The sequence below is a fragment of the Sus scrofa genome, chromosome 14 (genome assembly GCF_000003025.6).
Source record: "Sus scrofa isolate TJ Tabasco breed Duroc chromosome 14, Sscrofa11.1, whole genome shotgun sequence".
Classification (NCBI taxonomy): domain Eukaryota; kingdom Metazoa; phylum Chordata; class Mammalia; order Artiodactyla; family Suidae; genus Sus; species Sus scrofa.
The window spans coordinates 29,355,469-29,368,001 of NC_010456.5; the positions used below are offsets into that span (position 1 = coordinate 29,355,469).

Below are 12,533 nucleotides of genomic sequence, written 5' to 3' on the forward strand. Positions count from 1 at the left end.
GTCTTGGCTCAGGCAGCAAGCCCTTATCCACGGCCCCGCCCTCATGGCGCCGGAAGTGGAGTGCGGCGCTGCACCGCGCACTGTCAGTTTCTGTGACTTGGGGTCCGCGCGGTCGCACGACACAGCAAGACATCGCGTGTGGTTCTCGGTCCTTTGCGCTCCGCGGTCCGGAGGGCACCATGGATGACAAGGGTAAATCGGAACGCGACGGGCCTGCTGGGCCAAAGCGGAGACGCGCAGGGATCCCTTCACCTCGCACACCCAGACTGAGTTCCGAGAGTGGTCACTTTTCGAGCTCTGGCTCTTTGGCTGGATGTAGTTCTTCTGGTCACAACTAGAACCCTCTCGCTGCTCCTGTATCCAGGGAATAGGTCCTGGGGGCATCCCTGGACACCCCCTCTCCCAGGCTTCCAGTGCCCTCTTCCGAAAAAGTGAGACTTCGGACGAAGTGTGCAGGTCTTCGAAGTCTTGATTTCCTCATATGTGAAGTATGAGTTAGACTCCCTGCCCTGTTGGATCTGGTACTAGAATCAAAAGGCGTTTCTGTGTTCATCTAGTGTGGTTATGAAAGTGTTTTATTAAGTGAATAAAAATAACTAATATATAGTACCTTTCATGTGAAAAAATTAGAGAAAGGTGGACCTTTGCATACACATGCACATACATATGTATGTAAGCGAATAGGCTTTACTTGGCATACACTATCTGGAGGGGTGCAGAAGAAATCGGTAAGGTGGTTGGTTCTGGGATTCTTTTTGCACTTGGGATCAAGAATAAGGGAGAGGAGTTCCCGTCGTGGCTCAGTGGTTAACGAATCCAACTGGGAACCATGAGGTTGCGGGTTCGATCCCTGGCCTCGCTTAGTGGGTTAAGCATCCTGCGTTGCCGGTGAGCTGTGGTGTAGGTCGCAGAGGAGGCTCCGATCCCGCGTTGCTGTGGCTGTGACATAGGCCGGCAGCTACAGCTCGGATTAGACCCATAACCTGGGAACCTCCATATGCGGAAGGTGCGGCCCTAGAAAAGACAAAAAAAAAAAAAAAAAAAAAAAGTAGAAAAAGGGAATTCCCTTGAAGTGCAGTGGGTTTAGGAACTGGTGTTGCTACAGCAGCTCCGGTCACTGCTGTGGCCGGGGTTGGATCCCTGGACTAGGAATTTCCACATGCTGCTGGCACATCCAAAAAAAAAGAAAGATTAAGGGGGAGAATGACCTTTCACTATCATTTGGTGGAGCTTAAATTTTATGCCATTGTACATGGATAGCTTTTTCAAAATGACTGAGAAAGCTTGCCAATAGTAAAGTGATGTCATCTCTAGTCCTATCAAAATTGATGTGCCCCTGAAGCCAAACACCCTGCAAAGAAAATATATACATTTATATTTTTTTTCTTTTTACAGCCAAAGCTTGCAGCAACACCAGGTCTGTAACCCACTGAGGGAGGCCTGGGATCAAACCCACATTTTCACAGAGACAACGTCAGATCCTTAACCCACTGGGCCACAACAGGAACTCCAGAAAATAATTTTTAAATTAGCTTGTTTTTTAAGCTCAGCAGTCATTGATAAACTCTTGTCGTCCATCCCAATAAATCACCTTGATAAGCCACTGTTTTATCCCTTCGCAGAGTTAATTGAATACTTTAAGTCTCAAATGAAAGAAGATCCTGATATGGCCTCAGCAGTAGCTGCCATCCGGACTTTGCTGGAGTACTTGAAGAGAGATAAAGGTAAAGAGTGTCATCCTCAATCACTCTGGGTGTGAGGAAAGTCTGCTCATCACCATTAGAAGTGTAAAGCGAGAGATGTATATAAGATGCCTGCATAAGGTGCCATATGCTCAGCTTCTCCCTTCATTTCAGTCCTCTTAACATGAAGAGAGCTCTCTAACTATCATCAAATGGGGGGCATTTCACAAATGAAATTTGTTCTGAATCAAGAATGACCATTTTATACCAAGTTACTATGAAGCTTAAATTATAGCAGTAGTTCAACTTTACTAGTGTTTATTGAGCTTCTGTCTTGTGACACATTCTGTGCAGTTGCTATAGAGAATGTTCCAGTATAAATTCTGGTTTTCATGTCATCATTGTGATTACTACTAATTCACGCATCCTAAATGTGAGTATCTGGGTATAAGCAAAATAATAATAATAGTAGAGCCTTCTTTAATGTAAAGGGCTGGCCCAGGAGTGCTGTGGTAGCCTAGCAGATTAAGGATCTGGTATTGTCACCAAAGTGGCTGGGGTCACTGCTGGGGCACAGATGTGATCCCTGGCCCAGGAACTTCCATATGCCGAGAGCAGCAGCCAGAGAAACCCAAAAACAAATAAAAAAAAAATTAAGGGCTGGCCTAGAGATGCATATCTCTAAGACAGCATCCAGTATCTATGACATCTAAACACCTAAGCCTTACCTGCACCACCTCGCAGGCCTCTCCTGATGCTGCTATTTAATTTCCTTCCATACTGTCCCTTACTGAATTATGCTTCCCTCTGGCCTCTTTGTTTCTCATACTACGTTTGTTCCCATCTCTGGGCCTTCAATTTGTTATAGTTTGCATCTGAGACTTTTCCCACTGGATCTCTATGTGGCTGGACCCTTTCTTACCCAGGTCTCTGTTTAAATGGCCCACTCCAAGAGGCCATCCCTGTTTACTCTGTCTAAAGTAGCTCCACTTTTTTCATGATTCTGCCTTTTTTTCCCATCATTTCTGCTCCTTTCAATCGTAATTAACTTGTTCCTTTCACTGAATGCTTATTTACTTTCCACCTCTCCCACTAGAAAGGGAATTCCTAAGTTCCCTCTGGCACAATGGGTTAAGAACCCAGCTGCAACCACTGGGGTCACTGCAGAGGTGTGGGTTCCATCCTTGGCCCAATGCAGTGGGTTAAAGCATCTGGTGTTGCCATAGCTGCAGCATAGGTCATAGCTGCAGCTTGAATTCAATCCCTGGCCCAGGAGCTTCTATATGCTGCTGGTGTAGCCATTAAAATGGGGGGGAGGAGTTCCCGTCGTGGTGCAGTGGTTAACAAATCCGACTAGGAACCATGAGGTTTCGGGTTCGATCCCTGCCCTTGCTCAGTGGGTCAAGGTTCCGGTGTTGCCGTGAGCTGTGGTGTAGGTTGCAGATGCGGCTCGGATCCTGCGTTGCTATGGCTCTGGCGTAGGCTGGCAGCTGCAGCTCCGATTCCACCCCTAGTCCGGGAACCTCCATATGCCGCAGGAGTGGCCCAAGAAATGGCAAAAAGACAAAATAAAATAAAATAAAATAAAATGGGGGGGAGAGGCGTTTCCTCAGAGCAGGGCCCCTGTCTATCAAGTTCGCTGATGTATCTTTGGCATTGCAAATAATGCCCAGCGTACAGCCTGCACCCAATAGGCACTGGTTGGATGAGTAAATGAATTGCAGACTCATCAAGGGGCTGTGATATTAAAATGAACCTCACATTCCTCACGCAATCATTCCAGGGGAGACAATCCAGGGCCTGAGAGCGAATCTCACCAGTGCCATAGAGACCCTGTGTGGCGTGGACTCTTCTGTGGCCGTGTCCTCAGGCGGGGAGCTCTTCCTGCGCTTCATCAGCCTTACCTCCCTGGAATACTCTGTAAGCCCCTGCCCTCCCTCAGCCACCTCTCTACTTCTCTCTTTGGCCACAAATATTCTCAGCTTTGCCTGGATCTCCGTCATCACCTCATTTTGCTCTTTCCTTCCTAGGATTACTCCAAATGTAAGAAGATCATGATTGAGCGGGGAGAGATTTTTCTCAGGAGAATATCACTGTCGAGAAAGAAAATTGCAGATATGTGCCATACTTTCATCAAAGATGGGGCGGTGAGTTGGTCTTGATCACGTATAGAGAACCAGGAGCAAGAACTCTATAGACTCCTAGGGTAAAATCCTGCTTCTGCCACTTACTTGCTGTGCATCTATGGACAGGTTACTTAACCTCCCTGTGCTGCAGTTTTCTCATCTGTTAAATAAGGGTGAAAATAGCACCTATCTCATACGGTTGTTATGAGGGTTAATGAGATGGTAGGTGTAGTGTAAGGACTCCACAGTATGCTGGCACATAGTAAGCATTGTCTAAATATTATTATCATAGATGGTTGTATTTTTTTTTTGCCTTTTCTAGGGCCGCTCCTGCAGCATATGGAGGTTCCCCAGGCTAGGGGTCGAATCGGAGATGTAGCCGCCAGCCTATGCCACAGCCACAGCAACACAGGATCTGAGCCGCGTCTGCAACCTACACCACAGCACACGGCAACGCCAGATCCTTAAGCCACTGAGAGAGGCCAGGGATTGAACCCGCAACCTCATGGTTCCTAGTCGGATTCATTAACCACTGAGCCACAACAGGAACTCCATAGATGGTTGTCATTTTAAACAGGCAGAGAAAAACCCCAGGACAGGATGGAAGATTTTTTTGATTTAATGATTTAATTTTGATTGAAAGATGTCTTACTAAAGAAGTATTTTTTTTTTATTACTGGAAGTATTCTAAATTAATCTGAATTAAATCAACACAGAGCAGTTCTTGTCACTGGTTAATACTGAATGTCTTCCTGCTGGAAGGTCATCCCTGGACTGAGGTTTTCGTCTTTACTGTAGATGCTATTACAGAGCCTCAAAGCTGCCAAGTGTTTATAAGCTAAGTGAGGAAAGACAGGAGTGGCAAGTTAAGTCAGTCTCCCAGCAAAGGGGTCGTAAAACGTGCAGCACACCTCTTTTCTGCCAGCTAAGCCTCCACCAACTAGAAAAGTATTTACTTGCATCTGGGCTCTGAGATCATGTCCTCTGTTTTATTACCCCCTTCCCAGTCTTTGAAGAATTTTATTAAATAAATGACATAATAGATGTAAGTGACTCTACAAAAGCCAGCTGCAAACAAAGCCATTTGGGGCCTAGCAGAGGTACAATTGGACTGCCTCTTGCTAGGGCCTTCTCCTTCCGGCAGACTCTTCTCCTGCAGGTTTGTTTGCCCTAGTGTAGTTTAATGTGTATTAACCACGTGCAGCAATACCATTTTGGCTAAATTTAGAGCAGAGCTGCTCAAATTTGAACATACAGAATGAACTGCCTGGGGATTTTTTAAAATGCAGATTCTGGTTCATTCGGCCTGGGGTGGGGGCCTGAGAATCTGCATTTCTAACAAGCTCTCAGGCCAGGCCCAAAAAGGAGCTAGGGAGCTTGCATTACACAAGACAGAGAAATTACCTCTGAGTAAGTATCTGCAAATTGTATCCAGTCCACAGATGAGTTGTGTTTACCCCAGTGTTTATAAATTTTTAAAAATTAGTCAGCATTGAAATATTGGATTTTTAGCTCCTCTAGAAAAATCAGAGGGACCCATGTGAAAAGAGCTGGAACTCAGCCTTTTCTTCCCACTTTGCTGTTGGCCCCACCAGCCCACTGCATCTCTTTATGCTACCTGCCAGGTGCCTATAAGCCCAAGCGTGCAAACCATGTCTTAGAATCAGGGAAACCAACCCAAAGGAACCTAACAGCCTTCGGATACTAAGGCTTACGTATCTGGGAATAATCCCACAGGGAGATGCCACTTCTGCACTTGTCATGCGAAGAGGAGACCTGTTATATACTCCTTTGGCAGAAAGCTTTTTCAATTTGTACATGGGTTTAAAACTCAAGGATCTGCTTTCTGATTACAGTTGTTTATGAGAAAGCATGCAGAGAAGCTTTAGGAACATGTATTCATGGCAAAGAATAGGGGTGACCTCTGGAATGGGCCATTCTTCTGACTGAGCTTCCTCTGTCCGCAGAGAATACTAACTCACGCCTACTCCAGAGTGGTCCTGCGAGTCTTGGAAGCAGCCGTGGCAGCCAAGAAGCGTTTCAGTGTATACATTACAGAGTCACAGCCTGACTTGTCAGGGCAAGTATCGTTCCATTTGGTTTTATGCCTAGCAGTCCTTTTAAAGAGCAAACTGAGGATTAGAATCTACTTTAAGAGGGACCAGAACATGCCCCAAATTTGCCTATCAGTTAGCATTGCCTTTGACAGTGCCCGATTCTGGCCCTGGAAGAAAAACCACTGGTGAATTTGAAGTAGGTCACAGTACAGGATCTAGGGGTCTTGTTTAGTACTTGAATTAGAGAAAACAGCAAGAGATTATGTCAGTTAAGGGGAGTTCCCGTTGTGGTTCAGCAGTAATGAACCCAACTGGTATCCATGAGGACTCAGTTTCCATCCGTGGCCCTCTCAGTGGGTTAAGGATCTAGCATTGCCATGAGCTATGGTGTAGGCCAGCAGCTGCAGCTCTGATTTGACCCCCGAGTCTGGGAACTTCCATATGCTGTGTGTGCAGCCCTAATAAGAAAAAAAAAAAAAGATTGTGTACGTTGAAAGATTTTTATCAGGGAATAGGTAATTTACATCTCTGATCTATCCAAAACATAATAAAAGAAAAACTTTTTTTTCCTAAATTTGTATATCTTACCCCAAGTCACTGAGTAGTTTTCCTGAAAACTGTGAAAAATGCAAATTCTTGCTTCCTTAGTCCAAAGTCTTCAGATCTGTCCCTTAATCCATGAATATTAACTGAGTTTCAAGCTAATGTGACTTATTGTTGTCCAGATTAACTGACTCACCATATACCCCTATGAGACTTTCTTGGACTTTTTCTAATGTTCTCAAATTTTCATTTTCAGTAAGAAAATGGCCAAAGCCCTCTGCCATCTCAATGTCCCCGTCACTGTGGTCCTGGATGCTGCTGTTGGGTAAGCGCCTGGCTCCCCCCAGCCCTACACAATTATTCTCCCTCACCCGCTCCCAGGGTTGGTTTGGAGCAGGCTTTCCAGATGGAAAGTTTGAGTCTTATTCATAAAACTGGACCAGGCAGCATCCTGCCTTTTAATTGATATCTGTGTTAAACCAGCACGCTTATTACAAGGTCTTGACAGTGTACACAAAGACAGGGCTGGAGGATGCCAGGGAGAGTGGGAGTGGTTTGCGTAATATCAGGGTGCATTTTAAGGGCAAGGTGCAGAGGTCGGGCCTTTCATCTGAAGGTATGGGCTGTCCTCGGCAGCCCTCAGGGATTCTTTGTCTCATCTGTGCCACTTCACTCCTGAAGCGGGGATGATGTGCTCTATGGATTAGCAGTGGTCCTCACAGGAGAAAACAGGATTTATAATCCTTTGAAAAGAAAACACATAAGGAGGTGACTAAGGAAATTAGGAACGGTTTAAGAGTAAGCATTCTAAAGAATTCTACTAATTGCTCATTTTAAAAAATAAAAAGTACATTGGCCTTCACCCTGCCTACAAGATTCTTGGACTATGTAACACCTTTTTCCAACTTTAGATCACATCTGGTTTTTATATTTTTGGTTTTTTTTGGGGGGGGCGTTTTCTAGGGCCGCACCCGCGGCATATGGAGGTTCCCAGGCCGGGGGTTGAATTGGAGCTGCAGCTGCCGGCCACAACACAGCCACAGGATCCGACGCAACTCAGGATCCGAGCCGCGTCTGCAACCTACACCACAGCTCATGGCAACGCCAGATCCTCAACCCACTGAGCAAGGCCAGGGATCAAACCCACAACCTCATGGTTCCCAGTCGGATTCATTAACCACTGAGCCACGACGGGAACTCCCTATGTTTTTGTTTTGTTTGTATTGAGCTAGGACAGAAAACAGAGTGTTCCATAGGTGTAGTAAGGATAAATCACGAAATCCTTGCTTCATGTATGTGTGCGTGTATTGGATGGCAGCGTGAGTTTTACACCTTATTGTGTCATGATCAGAATGGGTCTTGGGAGTTCCCATTGTGGTGCAATGGAAACGAATCCAACTAGCGTGCATGAGGATGTGGGTTCAATCCCGGGCTTCGATCAGTAGGTTAAGGATCCAGCATTGCTGTGAGCTGTGGTGTAGCTCGCAAAAGTGGCTTGGATCCCATGTGGCTGTGGCTGTGGTGTAGGCTGGCAGCTGCAGCTCGAATTCAAGCCCTAGCCTAGGAACTTACATATGCTGTAGGTGCAGCCTTAAAAAAATGAAACAAACAAAAAATGGGTCTCAGTGCCCCTGTAGGAGAACTGGTAACTGGCCAGGTGTTATCTCCTGTGTTCACTGCCCTGTGGAAGCTAGTTAGTTATGAGAGGAGCTTACTCTGGTGAAATGGAGTATTAGTCTTTGCAGGTGATTAGACTACTAAGAGGAGGAAAGAAAAGAAAGCATTAAAAAATTATTTTTAATTTCCTTAGCTACATCATGGAGAAAGTGGATCTTGTCATAGTTGGCGCTGAAGGAGTTGTTGAAAACGGAGGAATTATTAACAAGGTAGGAGCACCAGTAGCCCACACAGGTCCTTGCTCAGGGCGTGGCTCCATGGCTGACCTTGGATACCCAACCCGCATCATGTATTACGCTTCGTTCCTCTAACTCCAGGGCTCCAGGCTGCACCATTGTAGCCAGCGCTTTCCTAGTTCCCATGAGCCATTGTGGTGGTCAGTCAAATTCCGGTGAGATTTCTTTCTGCTTTGGCGATTGATCTGTGTAAATTAGGAGAATGTAATTTATATTTTCTCCAAACATGCTTTAACTGGAATTGGCATTTTTGGGTTATTTATTTTGGTTTTTGGGGCACTCCTGTGGCATGTGGAAGTTCGCAGTCCAGGGATCAAACCCACAGCATAGCAGTGACCCAAGCCACTTCAGTAACCATGCCGGATCCTTAACCCACTATGCCACACAAGAGGAGAATTTTCTTTGTTTTTTTTTTTTTTTTTTTTGTCTTTTGTCCTTTTAGGGCCACACCCATGGTATATGGAGGTTCCCAGGCTAGGGGTCGAATTGGAGCTGTAGCTGCCAGCCTACACCAGAGCCATAGCAGTGCCAGATCTGAGCCGTGTCTGCAACCTACACCACAGCTCACGGCAATGCCAGATCCTTAAGCCACTGAGAGAGGCCAGGGATTGAACCCGAAACCTCATGGTTCCTTGTCGGATTCGTTTCTGCTGCGCCACAATGGAAACTCCAAGAATTTTCTTTTTAAATGAGCATATTTGACATAATATAATGGGTTAAAATTTCTCTATTGCTTAACATGGAAAACTTTCATGATAGTTTGAGTGTGTGTGTGTGGTAAAATACATATAAAATTTGCCATCTTCATCTTTTTTTCTTTCTTTTTTTTGGTCTTTTTAGGGCTGCACCTGTGGCATATGGAAGTTCCCAGGCTAGGGTTCAAATCGGAGCTACAGCTGCCAGCCTACACCACAGCTCACAGCAACACTGGATCCTTAACCCACTGAGCGAGGCCAGGGATCAAATCCGTATCCTCATGGATACTAGTCAGGTTCGTTACCACTGAGCTATGATGGGAACTCCCATTTTCATCATTTTTAAGTGTACAGTTCAGTGACATTAATTACACTCACATTATTGTTTGACCATCACCATTGTCTGCCTTCAAAACTTTTCCATCACCCTCAGCAAACTCTGTCAACATTAAGCAAAATTTTCTTTACTCTCCCTCATTCACTAATCTTAACTTTCTGTCTCCGGATTCTTTACGTAAATGGAATCATACAGTACCTGTCCTTTTGAATTTGGATAATTTTATTTAGCATGTTTTCAAAGCTCATCTACATTGAAGCATGTGTCAGTACTTCACTACTTTTTTATGGCTGAATAAGGACCATTGTGTGCATACACCACCTTTGTTTATCCATTCATCTGTTGATGGATATTTGAGCTGTTTCTGCCTTTTGACTCTTGTGACTAATGCTGCTATGAATATGGTGTATAGTTATCTGAGTTCCTATTTTCAGTTCTTTCAGGTCTGTACCTAAGAGTGAATTTGCTGGGTCATATGGTATTTTTTAGCTTTGAGGAACTGCCAAACTGTTTGCCACAGCAGCTGTACCATTTTACATTCCCACCAGCAATGTATAAGGATGGATTCCAATTTCTCTGTCTTTGCCAACACTTGTTTTTGTTGTTTATTTTTTTTAAATTTTATGGCTGCACTCATAGCATATGGAAGTTCCCAGGCCAGAGATTGAATCTGAGCCACAGCTGCAATCTATGCTACAGCTGCAGCAACACCAGATCTTTAACCTACTGTGCTAGGCCAGGGATCCAACCCATACCTCCGCAGCAACCTGAGCCATAAAGTCAGTTTCTTAAGCCACTGTGCCACTGTGCCATGGCAGGAACTCCAACACCTTTTTTCTAATTCTTGCCATCCTAGTACCTGTGAAGGAGTATCTCATTGGGGTTTTGACTTGTGTTTCTCTGATGACTTAAGAATCTTGAGCATCTTTTCATGTGTTTAGTGGCCGTTTATATATCTTTGGAAAAAAGTCTACTATTTTCTTTTTTAAAAGATTCTCTTTAATTCCAAATCTGAAGTACATATGGTATGTTAACTCATATACTTCTGTTGCTTCCACCTGTGATGTGCTTTAACTCCTCATCCTTCTCCATTTCTCTTTCACTTCCCAGATTGGAACCAACCAGATGGCCGTATGCGCCAAAGCACAGAACAAGCCTTTTTATGTTGTTGCAGAGAGTTTCAAGTTTGTACGGCTCTTCCCACTAAATCAGCAAGACGTCCCAGATAAGTTTAAGGCAAGAGTTTTACGTATTTGAAGGGGTATTTGAAACTGAAACCTTTCAAAAAACACAGTGCTAGGAATGTTCCAATAAGTTATTCACTTCCCATTGCTATTTTCTCTAATACTCGGGATACAAAAATCAATTGGTGGTTGCTGATCAGTCTAATTTGGCCCCAGAATTTGTCTTTCTCTCATTCACTTAAGCACTGCATATGGGCCAAAGAGGCAGGTGATAGTCAAAGTTTTGGGGTCAAATGTCTGGGGTCACCTGCCATCTCCACTACTTACTAACCTACCACTGACCTTGGCAAGTCCTTTCATTTTAAGTTCTGTGAACTTCAGTTGTCTGTACAATGGGGTTTTGATATTATCAGGGTTATGACAACTCTGAGACAAGCCACAGGAAGACCTTAGCACAGTGCCTGGCACTCAGTAAGCTCTCTGTATATCCTCTCTGTGGCTGTCTGGAAGTGTTAATCGAGCACACCAAGGGGACACAAGGGTTAAGTTTCTCTTCAGTTCTCTGGCTCACCCAGGCCACATTCAGCCCTCCTCGCCAGTGTGCCCCACAGCTAGCTTCCCCCACTTTCCAGAGTACTTTCAGGCCACAGCCTCACCACTTCAGAGCCCTGAACGTGTGGGGCAGACTAACGTGTGCTTCCTGTTTCTTCAGTACAAGGCAGATACTCTGAAGTCTGTGCAGGCCGGACAGGACCTCAAAGAGGAGCACCCATGGGTTGACTACACCGCCCCTTCGTTGATCACACTGCTGTTCACGGACCTGGGGGTGTTGACGCCCTCGGCAGTCAGCGACGAACTCATCAAGCTCTATCTCTAACCTCCGGCCCTTTCCTGATGCTTTTGGAGATCCATCTGGAATGCAGGGAATAGGAAGGGAGGGGCCGGGGCACATCTTCCTCTTTCATCAGTCAAGTAGCCAATAATCTAACTTGTATGTCTGGAAACTGGAAATGAATGAAAGCTGATGAAGTTGGGAGCAGCCTCTTGACCTCTCAGTGAGCCCAGGCCAAAACTGAATTGTTTTTTATGAAGTTTTATGGACTAAGGACTTAAGAGTATAAGCCTTAGAGAATTTTTTCTTCATTTAAGTCCCATCTAAGATATGTTCTTGGAGTTCAGCTGTGGTGCAACAGGATCGGCAGCATCTTTATAGCAGTGGGACACAGGTTGGATCTTGGATCCCCAGCCTGGCACAATGGGTTAAAGGATCCAGCTTTGTGGCAGCTGCCTCATAGGTCCACAACTGCAGCCTATGGCCAGGGAATTCCATATGCCCTGAAACGGCCAAAAAAAGAAAAAAACAATGTTCATGTTTCCCCTAAAATGGAGCCTAAACTGTGCTTACATTTTTCTGGACACTTTTTCATTTCTGGTTTTCAGAAATACAAGTTAGATTACTAACTAATGAAAGATGTGCCCATCCCCGCTCCCTTCATCTTCCAGACACTCCAGACTCATCTGCCAAAAGCATCAGTGAAAGACCTGCAGCCCTGAGAGAGCAGGAGTCCTAACAGCAGCTGTCAGCTGCCTGGGACACAGGCTGCACTTCGTGTGGTATGAGAAAGGCAGGTAACACTGCATCTGCATGAGGCTCCTAGTGGTAGATACAAGCCGGGGCTGTCTTCTCTGCAAAAAGAACAAGCCAAATGGAGTGGAAACTACTGTGAGAACCCACAGCAGGCAAAGCAGGCAAAGTACCATGCATGGCTCAACCACTGACATATCTGCAAACTTAAACTCTATATCTGGGAAGGATATGAATTTAAACACAATTGGGTTCTGAACAGCTTTTTTAAAACTGTTCTTGGGAACAAATTCACGTCTTTTCAAATAAATTGTATGAAAGATTTTGATAATGGTGTTGCATCAGTACTGCAAGCTAACCCCAGGCCCAAGTGTCTTGTCCGTCTTGGTAAAGGCTACACAGCTACATTCA

At 45.1% G+C, this 12,533-nt stretch overlaps 1 protein-coding gene across 1 annotated transcript; it reads left to right on the forward strand.

Moving 5' to 3' along the window:
- EIF2B1 (eukaryotic translation initiation factor 2B subunit alpha) lies at positions 29-12,450 on the forward strand. The gene is made up of 9 exons (XM_005670583.3): positions 29-192; positions 1,623-1,724; positions 3,466-3,602; positions 3,713-3,829; positions 5,776-5,888; positions 6,665-6,733; positions 8,219-8,294; positions 10,464-10,589; positions 11,250-12,450. Exons 1-9 carry the CDS (start codon positions 180-182, stop codon positions 11,412-11,414), a joined length of 918 nt encoding a protein of 305 aa, XP_005670640.1. The 5' UTR covers positions 29-179; the 3' UTR covers positions 11,415-12,450.